Source organism: Sphaeramia orbicularis, chromosome 1 (assembly GCF_902148855.1).
Source record: "Sphaeramia orbicularis chromosome 1, fSphaOr1.1, whole genome shotgun sequence".
Taxonomy (NCBI): Eukaryota; Metazoa; Chordata; class Actinopteri; order Kurtiformes; family Apogonidae; genus Sphaeramia; species Sphaeramia orbicularis.
Window position 1 is genome coordinate 11,203,090 of NC_043957.1, and position 16,308 is coordinate 11,219,397.

Sequence of the window (16,308 nt, forward strand, 5' to 3'; positions counted from 1 at the left end):
AACTGATTGACTGATTAATTGTTTGACTAAGATAGAATTCTTTATCGATTGCAGATTCTTCTACCGGGGTCCCTAGCACCACACGCCCTGTTTGAACAAGTAAAATGCAAAAAATGCAAGCATTCCTGCAGGCTTTGAACATCATAGACTGCAGTGTTATTTACTGAGCTATTCGTTCACATGTACTTTGTGGTGCAAATTTATGCATCCCAAGGCTCTCCTATCTCTTGGGGGGTTCTTTTATCTTACTTATAGTTAAATACTTAGAAGGCAGACACCAGATTTTCTTCATTTCAGGTCTGGAAACCACATTCGGAAAAGAGACAACATTCTTTTGGAATAAACCACATACATTGCAGTTGTTTATTCTGTTTTATTCAGAAAAAACAAATTTATTCAGATCAGCAAGGTTAAAATTCAACAGATGCAGTTCAGGATCTGCAGAATTTTTGAGAAGCATTATCACACCGGACGGAATAGCATCAAATACCTGTGCATATTCCCTTGGTGGTACAGGGATGCCAAACTTTCAGAGAGTAAAATACCCTATGAATTGAAAAGTTGTGTATCTAAAAAAATGCCATGAGCAAAAAAGTTTTCCAAAAATAAAGATCTGTGTTGTATAATATATCTCTGTTTTTTCAGATGTAGTTTCTGTGAGGTGAGAAATTATGTTTCCAAAATAAGGACCTGTGGCTTCAGTGGTTTTAACTGGACAAAGTTCGTAGAATACATCCGCATTCGCACAAATTGGAATTGAAGTTGCACTTCCTATTCTGCAGGGGGCAGCATATGGTCTTTAGTGTGCAGCTCACCGGAAATCACTGGACGAAGAAGAAGCAGCCCGCCACCCCACCCCCACTTCGTGCGTCACAACTACACAACAGCGACCAGGTTTCCCGTCTGAAGAAGCCATGTTGACTGTGCTCCAAAAGCTACGTTTTAATTAATCACACAGTAAATATACTGTGGAACATAAGTGTATCTAGAAATACGGGTGAAAAGTAAATATACCACGATGGCAGCGGACGATTTCCAGTCGAAGTACGCCTCTCTCATGGAGACTATGATCAAGAGTGCGGTGGCAGAGACCACCAAACTTTTCGAAACTATGGTCGATGAACTGAAGGCAGAGATATCCACAATCAGGAAAGAGAACGAGCACTTAAAAATAAGATGCAACCAGATTGAGAATGACAAAAGCCAACCGAATGATGGCACTGGGGACACGGAGAGTCTTCCCCGGACACCCAGCTCATCTGAGAAACGTGACTCGGCGGTTCAATGTGGTGAGTTAAGAAAACAGTCCGTTGGATAATATCAAATAGGAGCTAAAACTAGCTAGATTATTTTCTGATAACGATTTGTTAAGTACGTGGACCCGTCCCTTTGACTGTACTGTGTTCTGTGGGTCGTGTAGAGCCGTGCCGTGCCGAGCAAATCTGACGTCTTAAGTGTGGGACCCAAAAGAAGAGGGAAACCATACCATGCTAACTTGTCTTCTAGTAGAGGTTAGCCGTGTTCCGTAGCCGCACACGTCCGCGCTGAATTAACATTCGTCTTAAAAAAAAAAAATAATAATAATAATAATAATCCAACATTTCCTGAAAATTGCGCGTTTGGGGGTTGCGAATTTTAATATTTCTTAATTAGTTGTGTTGTTTGGTGACCGGAAGTAGTGATTCATCTGTTTTATAAAACCTTTACATGATAATCATCACACGAAAAGCAAAATATGTGGGGTGTTTCCTTTTTCATGGAGAGTACATGTTTTTGGCAGTGTTGCTGGCTAACTTTGCATTGATGCATGTAACGTTTCCGCCCATAAAAAATGTAAGGACTCTCAAGCATTAACCTTGAAGAAAATAATGACTAATAATTAATAAACCTGGATCACTGAACTATCAGTTGGTGGGATTTCATTATTCATTTCTTTAAATCTCTCGGGCCATTTTCTTTCAAAGTCAGAAGTTTGACTTGAGAGGCATAATATTAGCTGTTAGACACTGAAGGTGTCTTAGGCAGTAAACTGTAAGAGACACCACAACATTGTCATTTTAGAGTATGTAGACATACCAGGAATTTCATCCATCCAGCTGAGATTATTTTCCAACCCGTTTCATGAACAATATTCACCTGAATCTTTTCAAATTTGACACTCATGTTCTTTACCATTAAGAGAGGTGCAGTGCACAGTTTCATGGTTGAATTTCAATTTTTGGATTTTTACAAATTATTGAAAATTTCAATTTAGAAAATTTGTCCAATCAATTTGTTTGACACTATTCACCCGATTCTTTTAAAATTTCACGCCATGTTTTTTCATGTGCCTTTCTTCCACTTTTTGCATAAAAAAAAAAAATTAGAAAGTTTTGGAAAAGATTGAAAGTTAAGGCTCAAAATTAATCCCTGGGTAGGCAGGGTTTCAGTTGGCAGGAGGGGCAAAGTGTTTTGTGACTGAGCAGGGTTATTAGTAAGCTTTGCTTACTTTTTCACATGTTTTACTTATTTTTCTAGCCACCAGGATAAGAAAGACCAGTTAACATATTAAAAGATTTTATACTTTTGTCTGGATGATTAATGAATATATCGATTTTTGTATAGTGGTAATTGTTGTGGGCTCCTTAATCATTTCGACCCGCTCAAACTTAGCAGTAATTCCTTTGAGTTTTTTCTGTCAGATATGTCCTCCCAGTTGATGTTAAAATGTCCCATAATAATGATCTCTTTCTTTAGGTTATATTCTTTTAGTAATTTCTCAAATTTATCATAGAAGATGTTTAGAGCCCGACCGATATGGGATTTTTGGGGCCGATACCGATATTGGGGGGCTAAAAAAAAGCCGATATCCAATATATCAGCCGGTATCTGATATTGGCTGATATATGAAATGAGAACACTGATCTACACAGGATATAATAATCTTATATTAGATAATTGTGGACAGGTGGATAAACAGTTGCATAAATCTTTATCTCACAAATAGAATTTACACAACTTTCAAATGCAAACTATGCAATCACAAAAATAATTAGAGCAAAAAATATTACTTTCCACACAATTATGTTTCACTCACAAATTTTGATGTGTCTGCCTCACGGCACTACAACTTCCCATGTGGACTAAGGACTAAACTGAGCATGTGCACAGGGAATTGGGTGAGTCCTAAGTTGTTCCTAATTGGAGCAATTGCAAGAGTTACAACTGACCCGTGTTACAACTTTCCCCAGTCTCTCCTACACTGTTAACACCCAGGCCTGCCGGCAGAATGAAACTGTGTGGGAGACAGGAAGTGCACGGACATGGGTGTGTGTGGGGGGGTGAATACCTCATAAGACGGTGGGGGATAGCGGTCCATCCTCGTCAGAGTACACGGTAGTGGTCCGTGACTTTCGCCGGGGTGGGGGGGCGGAGCAGGGGGGGATAAGCAGTCCATCCTTGTGAGAGTGTCAGAGCGTGCACGCGCGTGTGGGGGTGGGGGAGCTCCGTGATTGTGTGTGTGGGGTGATAGCATCATTGTCCGAGCAGGAGTGAAAGTGAAACTAACTCGCTTTAAAGTTCCTCTTATTCTCTGGGCAGCACACACACAGGAGCAGCGAGTGACAGAATCTCCGCGCAGCAAATAAAGTTAATATGTCGGCTACATATTGGCCGATGTTGATTAATTGGTGATGTGGTATAATTGGCCCGATTAATCCCCCAGCGGATTAATCGCTCGGGCTCTAGAAGATATAATCAGATTATCTTTAAGAAGATACAAACAACATTTTAAAAGACATCAAATAATTCTTTCTAATATTTGTTTTACATTCACATCTGTAACCAAAAAATACTACTTCAACATTTTTTTAAACATTAAATCACAGTACAGTACTTCGGTTTTGCCACTAGCTGTTCAAGGTGCAATAACCACAAGTTTTATTTTTTTGCATGTTTTTACAGAGCTTGTTCCTCTACAAGATAGTATAGTAGATAACTGTGAGCTGTTGGGTTCCTCATCATCTGACCTGGAGAAGATGCACTCCATTCTGCAAAAGAAGCACCATGGTGAAACCAGCGAGGAGGAAAACTGTCAGGTAGCACTTAGAGTTGTCAAAGAGGCAAGTATGTATGTTTGTGACAGAAATTGATTGTAGTGTTAATTACTGATTATCTTGTCTAAAGATCGGTATAGTCTGCTGATCTGGCATTTTTAGAAGATTGGATCGGATTTAGTCATTTGAGGGATCCAGTTTTAACATGAATTTTCAGTGTCATTTCGCTTAACGGCTGCCGTAAATAAAAACGAAACATCATGGAACATGTTTGTTGTGTAGGAATACTTTTCTCTGGAAAGCAACGAAAGTCAGGCAGCAACTTGCAAGATGTGTAAACTTAAAATACACTCCCCGAAGGGGGGCAGTACACCCATTACCCCAACCCTAACCAAATTTAATATTAAAAAGTATTGGTATGGGCAAAACTAATCATAAAAAAAATTGGATCTGAAGCAAAAAAAAATCCAGATTGGGACATCACTAGTGTTCATGATTTCTAAAAAATTGTATGTCACCCCTCTGCAGGAATTTTGTGGTGATTCTTGTTCTTTGATGGAGGAGGAGGAGGAGGATACTGATCTCACTGTGGTCTGCAGGCAAGTCCAAGGTAATAATGCAGGTAAGTAGTTAAAAGTGACTTTAACATCATGAATACAATTTTAATTCTATCATAACAGAAACAACACAAAATAATGGCTTTTGTTTTTTTAAACACTTCCATTGAACAGTGTTTAATAATAAAATGTTACTACTGTGCTTAGGTTCACTACTACCATCTGCTTGTGAAACTGAAGGACCTCTCATAAAGGAAGTCATGTCACTGCGTGACCCTTTGGCGCTCAAGCTTTGCCATTTGGAAAACGATGAAACATTACAAACGAATACAGAGTCCTGTCAACCAGAGCATTTGTCAGTCATCCAACGACTTATAACACAAGATGCAAAGTCAGAAACCCTTCATAATTTATCAGAAAGGGAAATAGAGGGAGGTCTCACTATATCTACAGAAAAACATTTGGAGGATTATCAGGAGAAGTTAGTAGTTGAACCCCCTCAAAAAGAGCCACTGGTATCAGTCTACCAGGAAAGTCAAAGAGAAGCTGATGTGTCGGTTAATAATTGTGCCAGTATTACTTTGCAACAATGTGCAGATGTACACCAAGATGTGGACCAGTTGGAAGTGCCCACAACTTTCAAAAATGTAAATTGTGAGGAATTAGAAAGTGGCTTAACAGAAGGTGCATCTAGTTCCCAACCTGAAAAGTCCTCAATTCAGAAAAGAGGCAGGCTTCCCAGAAGAGCAAAACAAAGAAAATCCCAGCAGCAGCCGCTTAAAGATATTCAGTCTCCATCTATCGGTGATCACATGGACCAGAATGAAGTGAATACTCCTGCTTCTGCAACAGAGAATTCTTGCCCAGTTGACACAGCAAATACTGGACCAAATCCAGCACCTTATGTGCAGCCCAAGGATACTATATCCATCATCAATCAATCTCTCCACAAAAGGAAAAAGACTGAATTGAAAGATCTCGAAAGCAGTAATGTTGGTACTCTGCCAGTTTGTTCTAGAAAAGAACACCTCCCTGAATCTAAACGACATTTGGTAGAAATGGAAGGTGATGTCGTCCCAGCCAATGAAAGTTTACCTGCAAATAAAATACAACACATTCAAACACCCAAGTTATCTCAAGCGCCATCGCTTCGGCCAAGAGGACGCCGGACCTCTGTGACTCTTGAGGATGCAATGCTGTTAGTTGAAGCTATGTATCAGTCACGTCGGGAAAATGCAGGTTCTTGCTCATCAACAATGACACAGTCTCAAGCGCAGGGTGTTCCTTGTGTGCCTGCCTTGCAAACAGTTGATGAGGTCCCTGCCCTCAGGGAGACACCACTCCCTCCGCAAGTGGAAGTGGAATGTAGTCTGCCTATAATAGAACAGTCACAACCATCAGAAGAAACCGTCAGTGCCGCTTGTTTAACTTCACATGCTACACAAACCAGTGAAAGCAAGGCTCCCATCAAGGTTGAGAGTCACCAGCGTGACGTCTCTGCTTCCAGGGATAATTTACCTACAGAACCGCTATCAACTTTGGTATCTCAAGCAAGAGCGCAGACAAGTCGGCAAATCTTTGCCCCTCCTGTATCAACGTCAGCAATAAGTACAACAGAAAACAATCCAGCTCCTCACAATATATTTGTATCCTCATTAAAGGCACATGCCCTGTCTTCAGCACAGCTTTCTGCTGTTGTGTCAGCAGTTGTATCTGCACAGAAGACTCATTCACCTCCATCATCTACAGTTGCTGCTGTACCCCATGGACCACCTCTCCTCTCTTCTGTTCCTCAGAAAACAATCATTATCACAGCTACAAAACCACCGCCTGTTGTTTTGGCACAGACAGCTGTCACCTCAACAGTCAATCAGTCAATGATTCGACCACCACAGAAAATAATTATAATACCAAGACAAATATCACCTGTGGTATCACAGAAACAGCAGACACTTGTTTTGACTGCAAAGCCACCTGAACCAGTTCCTACTGTTTTGTTGTCATCACCACTTTTAGTTTCATCATCACAACAGTCAAGTATTTCTACAAATACACTTAACACCTCAGAACTACATGTTACAGTTCCACCACCACAGATACATTCTTTGTCTCATCAGTTAAACACTGTAGATGCAGGCACAGTTTCGAATAAAGTTTGCACAATGTCTCAAAATAGACATAATGTTTCTGACAACTTGGATTCACAAAAACCAACTGAATCAGTTTCTGAAACAGCAGAGGCATCCACAGAACCCTCTGCCTCTCTAGAAACATTTGCTCCACCAAAGTCTGAAGAAGCATTATCAGTGGCAGACATTCCACTCCCTAGCAAACAGAAAAAACCTGCAGTGGTCAGATTAACTAGACTGCCATTTACAATATCAACTGAAGAAACAGTCCTAGTTTCAAGACTCTTATCAAATGAATTGTCTAAAACATTTATCCCTACACAAGAACCAAGCAGTTCAGAAGAGACACTTTTACCACAGGACAAATCAAGAAATAGTAGAGAACAAACCAGCTCTCCTTCAGACATGCCAGAGTCCTCAGAAATCTGTCCATACTTGGATGTGTCACAGATTTCAGAAGATGCAAGTGATTCTCTAAAGCCCACGAATTCAGCCTCTACACAGCCCCCAGTGTCAGAACCAGCAGCGATCGGTGTAAGTGAGCTATCAACTACATCATCCTGTCAGTTTTCACTGGAAGACAGTATAAATAGTGATGGTGCACAAGATTGTGTGCTACAAAATGACTCTATTGTACAACAGAACCAGTCAGCAGGCCTCATAAAGCTATCCCCCATCACGCCCAAGGATGCATCAGATCCTCATTTACAGATGACAAAATCCCAGTTCCTGGCACAGTTGGAGATTTCACCTATAGGTCAAGCTCCAAAAGAGGTAATTTCAATTTTCAGGGTTTTTTTTTGTTTTTTTTTTTGTATCGTTTAAGTGAATAATTAGCACCAATATGTCTTACAATCTATTGGTATGGACAGAGCTTTGGAATGATAGTAGCTATTGACTGCCATCTTCTTAATCAAATTACTGATTTTGTGGTGAAATGGTTACTTTTGGATGTTCAGCTGTTGTCCAATTTCTGCTATAGTCAAAGATGGTAAATTTTAGATGTTGTGTAATCTTTTTTGGGTAAACTAGCTGTCAGTAATAAACTCCAAAATGTCAGTATTGTATCTGCCTTTAAGAATGAGGCAACTTTTCCTTTGTCATATTAAACTATACAGTTACATTGGTACTATGAACATTGTAACAGTATTGATGCCTGTCACCTACACATGGTTAGAGTTTCTTAATTTTTTAAGTAATATGCATAGTACTAGGATGACTGAAGTATCCTTTTCTGTTTTTTTTTTTCTTTTTTTTTTTTCTCTATAGGTCTCCTCTAACTCCTCTGAAGATATTAGTGCTGGCAATGGGAGGAATTTGCAGAAAAATTGTCTTGTGGCTCGACTCAGAAGTCACCTCAAAGCCCACTTACAAGCTAGGAGATCTGAAGCAGAAACACCAGTAGAAATAGAGACTACAAGTATAGCCCCCCAAAAAACAAAACTAGACAATAATGACCCAAATGATAAAGATCAGGGTAGTGTACATGTTAATCCTGAAGAAATTGATGACTCCAAATCTATTCCTCTAGGGAGATCTGGACCTTGTGAAAATGAACCAATAACTGGAGGCTCTGAATTATCTGCAAATAAAGTTAGTCTTGAAAAGGATATCAGAAAACTTGCTCTTGGTCTTAGACTATGTAGTTCAACCCGAGAAACTGCTAACCGTAAAAAGAATGATAGTACTTCTAGAGGTCCAAATTCTTCATCTAGAATTAAAACCACTGAATCTGCTAGTGTTAGTCCAAGCAAGTCAGGTTTCAGTAAAAGTGGAACCACTTGTCTGTTTTCAAGCATTAGTTCCACTCCTCTCACTCGTAGGAGGTCTACAGTCTCTAAAGATGTTCCTGATGCAAAACAGGTTAAGAGGAAATTAAATGCTGTCAGTCCTGGGAGATATAGTACATCTATTTCTAAAAAAACAAATATTAAAACTGGTTCTCCAAGTGCTAGGTGGCCAAGACTCAATCAAGATGTCACCAATCCTAAAAAATCTGGGGAATCTGCTCTTTCCAAAAAACCCAGACTAATTAAAGATGATACAGTCTGTAAAAATACGCTGAAAATAGTAAACACTAGGAAGTTGGCTAAGTCTCAACAGTCTAAGTCTAAACAGTCATTGCAGATTGGCGGTAAAAGACGCCAGTTAACAGAAAACCAGGCAGGCTGTAAGGGTGTGAAAAAAGTAATAGTTAAAGGTATATGGACCCCTCCATTACTGCCAGCCAGTGAAGCATCACCCACAGGAGAAGCCAAGTCAAAAAAAGAGACAAAGTGCCAGAATCAACAAATAATATATCCCCCAAGTCCTACTCTCTACCCTATACCTGTCAGAGCACCTCCCATCATATCACCATTGCAGCCGTTATCAGTCATCGGTGGCCGTCTGCTCAGGAACCAATGTGGGGCATGTGGCAGAGTCTTCAGTACCAGTGCAGCCCTAGAGAACCACGTTGGTCTTCACACCCGTAGTCGGCCTTTTTCTTGCAAGCTCTGTGGAAAGTCCTTTCTGGACTCTAAGGGTCTTAAACGGCATGACAGGGTGCACCGCAATGGAAGGATTCATGTCTGCCCAAAGTGTGGGAAAGGGTTTGTTTATACTTTCTGCCTCACTAAACACCTCCAAATGGTTCATGGCAAGGTTAGACCTTTTAACTGCAAGGTTTGTAAAAAGGGATTCTTCACAGAACGAGACCTGGAAGGCCACATACGGATTCATACTGGAGAGAAACCATTCCATTGCAACCTCTGTGAAAGAAAATTCCCACGAAGAGCAGACCTCAATGTGCATTTGAGATGGCACAATGGCGAGAAGAGACACTGGTGTCCATTCTGTGGGAAAGGATTTTTAGACTTTAACAACCTGAAGAGACATAAGTATATTCACACAGGGGAGAAACCACATTCTTGTCCACAGTGTGCTAAGCGCTTCACACAGTCAAGTCACCTGAAAAAACATTTAAGGAATGTACATAAAATTCAATGAAAAATGGATGTCTAAAGATGTCCTATTTGCAGAGAACAAGCAATTTCATAGTAAGATGTTTAAATTCTTAGAATATGAGAATTCATATGTTTGATTTGGGACTGTTTTGTCTTTTCATACACAACATAAATTGTGAACTGAAATTACTTTGCTTTATCCACAAAAGATTTCTTTAACCTCACCTTTACCGAACTTATCAGGACTCCAAATGGACTATGGATTTTTTAAAATCTTTTTTTTCTTTGGAAAAGTAATGAGTTGTTTTTGTGAAATTAGTGCAAAAGGATGCCATGTGCAGCTCCTTGTGAAAACCTGAAAATGTGATTAAACATTGTTCTGCTAGTGGAAACGGTTGGTTAAAAACTGTACATTTTCTATATGTTCATAGTGTATTTTGTACATTTGGGAGACAAATGTCTTTTTTGAGTCTGGAAAAAACTATTTGATTCTTCAGGGCTTTAAAAGATTATGTTGATATGGAGATGGCTATAGTTTATGTAGAAAATACAGGAAAAAATTGGAAGGTTACCTTGCGAACATAAAATAAGTCTAGAAAGTCCCTGCACTCAGATGCTGTTTAACTCAGATACTGTTAAAAGTGACAGTTTTTCATGCAGTTTAGGTTAATAAGACTAGATTGATGTTTTAGAGAAGGCCCTTTTTCTTTTTTTGATTGTTTTATGTCAAGTACTGACTGATTTCTTTAACGGCAATATTTAATTTATTATATTGTTTGTCTCATATTAGACAGACTTCAATGCTGATTTTTTTTTTTATTTTATTGGCACCTGAGTTGGTATTTGCTTAGAAGGCCACAAAATGTCTAGATTTTACTTTTTAATACAGTCGAAGTACTGTACTGTTGGTTCATTCTCCAACACCCTGATACACTGGGGCTGAATTAAACCATCTGAATATTTCAGACTTTTTTTTTTTTTCTCTGCCACTCTGGAGCTTGAGTTGATATATTCTTCAGCTTAAGCAGACTTTCCAGTTTCTAATGTCACACAGTTTTTTTTTAAAGAAATTCATTGTATGTTTCCAGATTTATTCCCTTTTTTCTGTTGAGTCTCCAAACACTGAAGAGGACGAGTGCCTGTCAGTTATTACACACGTTGTTTAGCATTACTGTCTATTGCTTGTAAATATGTGGAGAATTTCCATTTCACACCTGATTTAACCTAAAATAAAAATTTCATTCTGTTAATGTGTTTTCCTTTTTATTCCTTTTGTTGGCACTGTTTTGGCAAGTCTTTGGGTAATTTTTTTTTGTTTAGCTGGTCTTGAAGTCCTGCTACTGATCCATTCTACATGTCTAACATAAAACCCCATTTTAAGGAAGTATGCATATTAGCTTGGTGCCTGTAAATCTTGAGGAAAGTCCCTTTGTACCCATCTCACAAAGAGAATTACTCTGAATAAGTCATTATTTAGAGTTATTCGTTACTGTTCCACAAGTACGCTTTTGTAATGCTCATGTTCCTTCATTAGGACATGGTATATCTTAAAAGCACTTTGCATGCCACTGGACATTTTTGTTACATAAAATGCGGTGTAGTTTATTTACATCAGGTGTCTCCAACATGTCTCTTGCAAGCTAATTTCCACCCAATCAAAATTCTAAGTGTCCTGCCCCCCTCCCAAGATGAAATTGTCAACTAGCTGTCAGTCAAACTTTAACACTGGTTTTTCTGTCTGTCACTGGAAAGGGGTGGAGCAGGATGAGCCAGGTGCCAGGCAGGTAGTAAGAGTGGGCGATACTGGGAATTTTTGTATCGATTTGATACCAAGTAAATACAGGGTTAGTATTGCCGATAGTGATACTTTTTACTTGAAATTTCATGATTATTGGATAATTTTGTGATTTTGCCTTTAGTTAGTTGATTATGATAAAACAGGACAGAAAATTTTGGGCAAATAAATATGTTTTTTTTTTAAATTTACTCACTACACTATAAAACAATGTAAGTATAAAAATAATAACAGTTCTGTTTGCACAGACAGACAGACGAGGAGAGAAGCTGCGTCATGAACCCTGTGAGGAAATTCAAGAAATTTGCTGGACGTACTGTATAGAAGAGGAACTGCAACAAAAGTATCGATCTCATGACACTAGCATCGATGTGATACCGATACTCACCTTGGTATTAATACTATCGATATTTAGATTAATACGACCAGCCCTAGCAGGTAATGGGTTTAGGTGAAATGTGCATGTGAAACAAAAGCGTGTGTCTGATCTGAGGCACGAACTTGGCATCTGGTCAAAGATGCAATCAGGGGCGGTTTCGGAGATGAGTGGACCGGGCAATCACACAGGACAGCATTTCATGAGGGGAGCCGCACCACAAGCTATTTTATATATACATATACATATATATATATATATATATATATATATACATACATATATATATATATATATATATATATATATATATATATATATATATATATATATATATATATACAGGGTGGGGAAGCAAAATTTACAATATTTTGAGGCAGGGATTGAAAGACAGTGTATGACCAATTACTTTATTGAAAGTCATGAGAATTTATTTGCCACAAGAAACTTTACATAATAGAAAATGTTTTTATTCTATGTGTCCTCCTTCTTTCTCAATAACTGCCTTCACACGCTTCCTGAAACTTGCGCAAGTGTTCCTCAAATATTCGGGTGACAACTTCTCCCATTCTTCTTTAATAGTATCTTCCAGACTTTCTCGTAATAGTTTTGCTCATAGTCATTCTCTTCTTTACATTATAAACAGTCTTTATGGACACGCCAACTATTTTTGAAATCTCCTTTGGTGTGACGAGTGCATTCAGCAAATCACACACTCTTTGACGTTGGCTTTCCTGATTACTCATATGGGCAAAAGTTTCTGAAAAGGTATGGATAATAGTGTTAGGTATGATTATGACATCAATATATGTTTGGTTTCAAAACAACTGACGTAGTGCCTGCTGAGAAAAAACAACTAAATGTTCATTGTAAATTTTGCTTCCCCACCCTATATATATATATATATATATATATATATATATATATATATATATATATATATATATACATATATATATACATATATATATACATATATATATATATATATATATATATATATATATATATATAGACACACACACACACACACACACACACACACACACACTCATATCACAAAGCATAGTACAAGTTGCTCCCAAAGTTGCTGTCATCTTAGTAGGGGACACAACTATGCATCTGCACATACAGGCCTGTTTAAACAAGCAGCTGTCAGGTTCTTCATTATTACAGTGACTTTCAGCAGTTATGACAGATCTGCTAATTTCAATTTCTAGGTTTGTTAAACAGGTGCATCTCAATAAGAATATCATAAAATATATATTTCTTTCAGTAATTCAATTTAAAAAGTGAAACATCTTTATAGATTCATCACATACAGACTGATATATTTCAAGTGTGTATTTCTTTTCATTTTGATGATTAGAATTTATAGATAATGAAAACCCAAATTCAGTATCTCAGAAAATTAGAATATTACTTAAGACTGGACACAAACAAAAGAAAGGCAGGAAATGTGAGCATGAATCCAAGTTCAAGTCCAACTTCTGAAGGTGCAGCTTCAGTTGTAACACGCTTTGAGACTCAGGTGCATAATGTTATCCCATTTATACTTAAGAGAATGCTTTCCTGTAAGATTTGCTCTGTGGGAGTCTGAGAGTCTTAGAACAATGTAAGTGGAGTTGACACCACTGGACAACTTCACTTGCAAACTCAGAGTGATGTCTGTGACTGTGATTGTCTGTTATCGAGTAGGGTGATGGTCAGAGTTGCATTAGTATGTTGTCTGGTTCTCAAGGTGAGGCTGTAAAAACAAGAGAGAAAAGCATGGATAAAGGAACTGTAATCATTTCTCTGAGGATAACACTTGATGTAGGTGAGCTTAGAATATGTGAAACCCCCCCTCTCCCCAGTCTCTCTCTCTCTCTCTCTCTCTCTCTCTCTCTTTTTCTCTTCCCTTACCCTCTCTCTTTTACCCCAGCTGGTCAAGGTAGACGGCCATCTTCCAGGAGTCAGGGTCTGCTCCAGGTTTCTGCCTGTTAAAAGGAAGTTTTTCCTCACCACTGTCACCAGTCACAAGTGTTTGCTCCTGGAGGATTCTGCTGGGTTTCTGTTGGTTTGGCTTGTGAGTCTGGTTTCGACCAGCTCTATTTGTAAAGTGTCATGAGATAACTTTTGTTATGTTTTGGCACCATATAAATAAAATTGGATTGGGTTGGATTGAAATCAGAAACTAATTTCATATTCTGTGTTTGTGGAGTCAATATTTAAACAAGTGATAATCTGAATATACTTACTCTTAACATTTAGTCGTGAATTCATTAAATTACTGAATGGGATAACTTAAACAGGATTTACTGTGAGGCAATGAATTCCATTTCTGAAATAAGGTGAAAACACAATGTTCTACTATAGTATAGCAGTATATAGATTTATTTTCATCTGTGTAACAGTTTCAAGATGTGGAAAATAAAAGATCAAAGATCAAACATTGGGTCTTCATCCATTTTGCCAGACAAGGCACCACACATTTATATCTCAGTGGGATGTTCCTGATAGACTAGACACCACTAGATGGTGATGTTGTAGCGCAGAGACTACATAGCATTTACATCGCCCTCATTAAAAACATACAGTTTACGAATTAATTTGCTTTTCCACATGGAGCTATCAATAACATTTTACGCCAGCCACATATTATATCAACTATATGTGCTCTGTGATTTAATATATTTTATGAAAACTTTTAACAGAAGAATTGTCTGATGGCTATCAAAATTAATTTAGAATTTATAAGTGTAATGTTCACATATTCCCCATCTTAAGGTTCTATTAATGTGAAACATAAGTAGCTGCTTGTGGACATCTACTGAATACTGTGCAACCTGAGTGAAGTCCCTTGAAACTCTCCACAAAGTGATAGATGAAGGCAATGGTACTCTGACCTGGGAACAAAGGTAAATCGATGAACTGCAATCTTTGAAGGACAAGTTGAAATTATTTAAAGCGGGAATACTGATGGTGAAAATGTGCGTTGAAGGAGGAGCTGAAATAGTGCAATTACACCCGCTGTGATGCAGCCTGCTACAGTTCTTCTAAACATTTACTTGATTTTTTTTTTTTTTACCATCATAAGCTAAAATAAAGCAGTCCTACAGAAAGTGACATTCCTTACTTTCAAATAGACATATTTTAAAAAAAGACCAGATGGAATGTGTTGCGATTGCCATGAAGGGATTGGTTAGAGGTACAACTCTGGTAGACATGTTTTGGAGAAATGCTGTGTACTTGGTAATATAACCATGGGTTCCAAATTAGTTACTGTCTCATCACCCCACCACCATATCACACCACATGCATGTGCAACCACAATGCAAATATGTAAATACTATTTAAATTTTAATTTAAAAAAATTAATTATCCATTTCTACAGATATTTCTATAAATACCAAATTTCTCATTTTCTTTTATATTTCATTTCTCACTTGTTTGTGTTTTTTTTTTCTGAGAGTCTTTTTCTTTGCACTTGTTTGTTTTGTGTTGCTGCTGTTAACAGTGAAATGTTCCCATATCTATCTATCTATCTATCTATCTATCTATCTATCTATCTATCTATCTATCTATCTATCTATCTATCTATCTATCTATCTATCTATCTATCTATCTATCTATCTATCTATCTATCTATCTATCTATCTAGTTTCTTTAAAAATATGGTCTTCAAACATCATCAGCAAATTCTGACTCAATAAATAGATAAATTAATTCATTAATGAATATTAACTCTGATTCCAAGTGGTTTATAGCTCTAGTCTGAATCTTGACATTCAGGACAGTTGCAGTTTCTGCTATTTTTTGTGTGTTTTCAATGCTCGTAATTAGTTCATTGAAGGAGCTTAAAAAGGCAAATGGGCTGATAACCATTTCATTTTGTGGACAGTACAGGACTACTATGTCAACATAAACATAATGTATACCCATCAGTCAGTAAGAAGGTTTATCCTCATGCACAAAGAGGGGTATGTGCAGAGGGGGGAGGGACAAATGGCAGTTGAGTTTGATAGACATATCACCGTTCAAGCATTTCGATTGTATGTTTTAAATGACTGGATGGTGTTTTTTCAGTCCTGTCTGTTCCAAAGGTGACTAAATTTTTGTATTTTTGTGTAACAGCATTTAATGAATTGGTTGTAATTGGGATGTGAAGGGGATTTTAAGCAATGTAATAAAAAAAATGCTCTCGCACCCTACCTTTAAGTACCTGGGTGTTCACCTCAACAATAAAATGGACTGGACTGACAACACAGAAGGGCCAGAGTTGCCTCCACTTGCTGAGGAGACTGAGGTCCTTCAGAGTGAGCGGAGTTCTACTCTGGACATTCTTTGATACTGTGGTGGCCTCTGCAGAACACTTCGCCATCGTATGCTGGGGAGCGGGCAGTACAGACAGAGACAGGAAGAGACTCAATAAACTGATAAAGAGAGCCGGCTCTGTCCTAGGCTGCTTGCTGGATTCCATTGAGGAGGTG

At 38.1% G+C, this 16,308-nt stretch overlaps 1 protein-coding gene across 5 annotated transcripts; it reads left to right on the plus strand.

Annotated features, from left to right (window-relative positions):
* The first annotated feature begins 864 nt into the window (after window positions 1–864).
* Window positions 865–10,915, plus strand: LOC115424805 (flocculation protein FLO11-like). 5 transcript variants are annotated; one of them, XM_030142441.1, is made up of 6 exons: window positions 866–1,289; window positions 3,943–4,100; window positions 4,563–4,656; window positions 4,799–7,254; window positions 7,363–7,494; window positions 7,990–10,915. In XM_030142441.1, exons 1-6 carry the CDS (start codon window positions 1,019–1,021, stop codon window positions 9,706–9,708), a joined length of 4,830 nt encoding a protein of 1,609 aa, XP_029998301.1. In that variant the 5' UTR covers window positions 866–1,018; the 3' UTR covers window positions 9,709–10,915. The 5 variants fall into 5 exon arrangements, with proteins under 5 accessions (XP_029998321.1, XP_029998301.1, XP_029998099.1 ...); XM_030142461.1 differs by lacking the exon at window positions 7,363–7,494 and having other exon boundaries at window positions 865–1,289; window positions 8,100–8,239; XM_030142239.1 differs by having other exon boundaries at window positions 4,799–7,494.
* The last annotated feature ends 5,393 nt before the right edge of the window (window positions 10,916–16,308 follow it).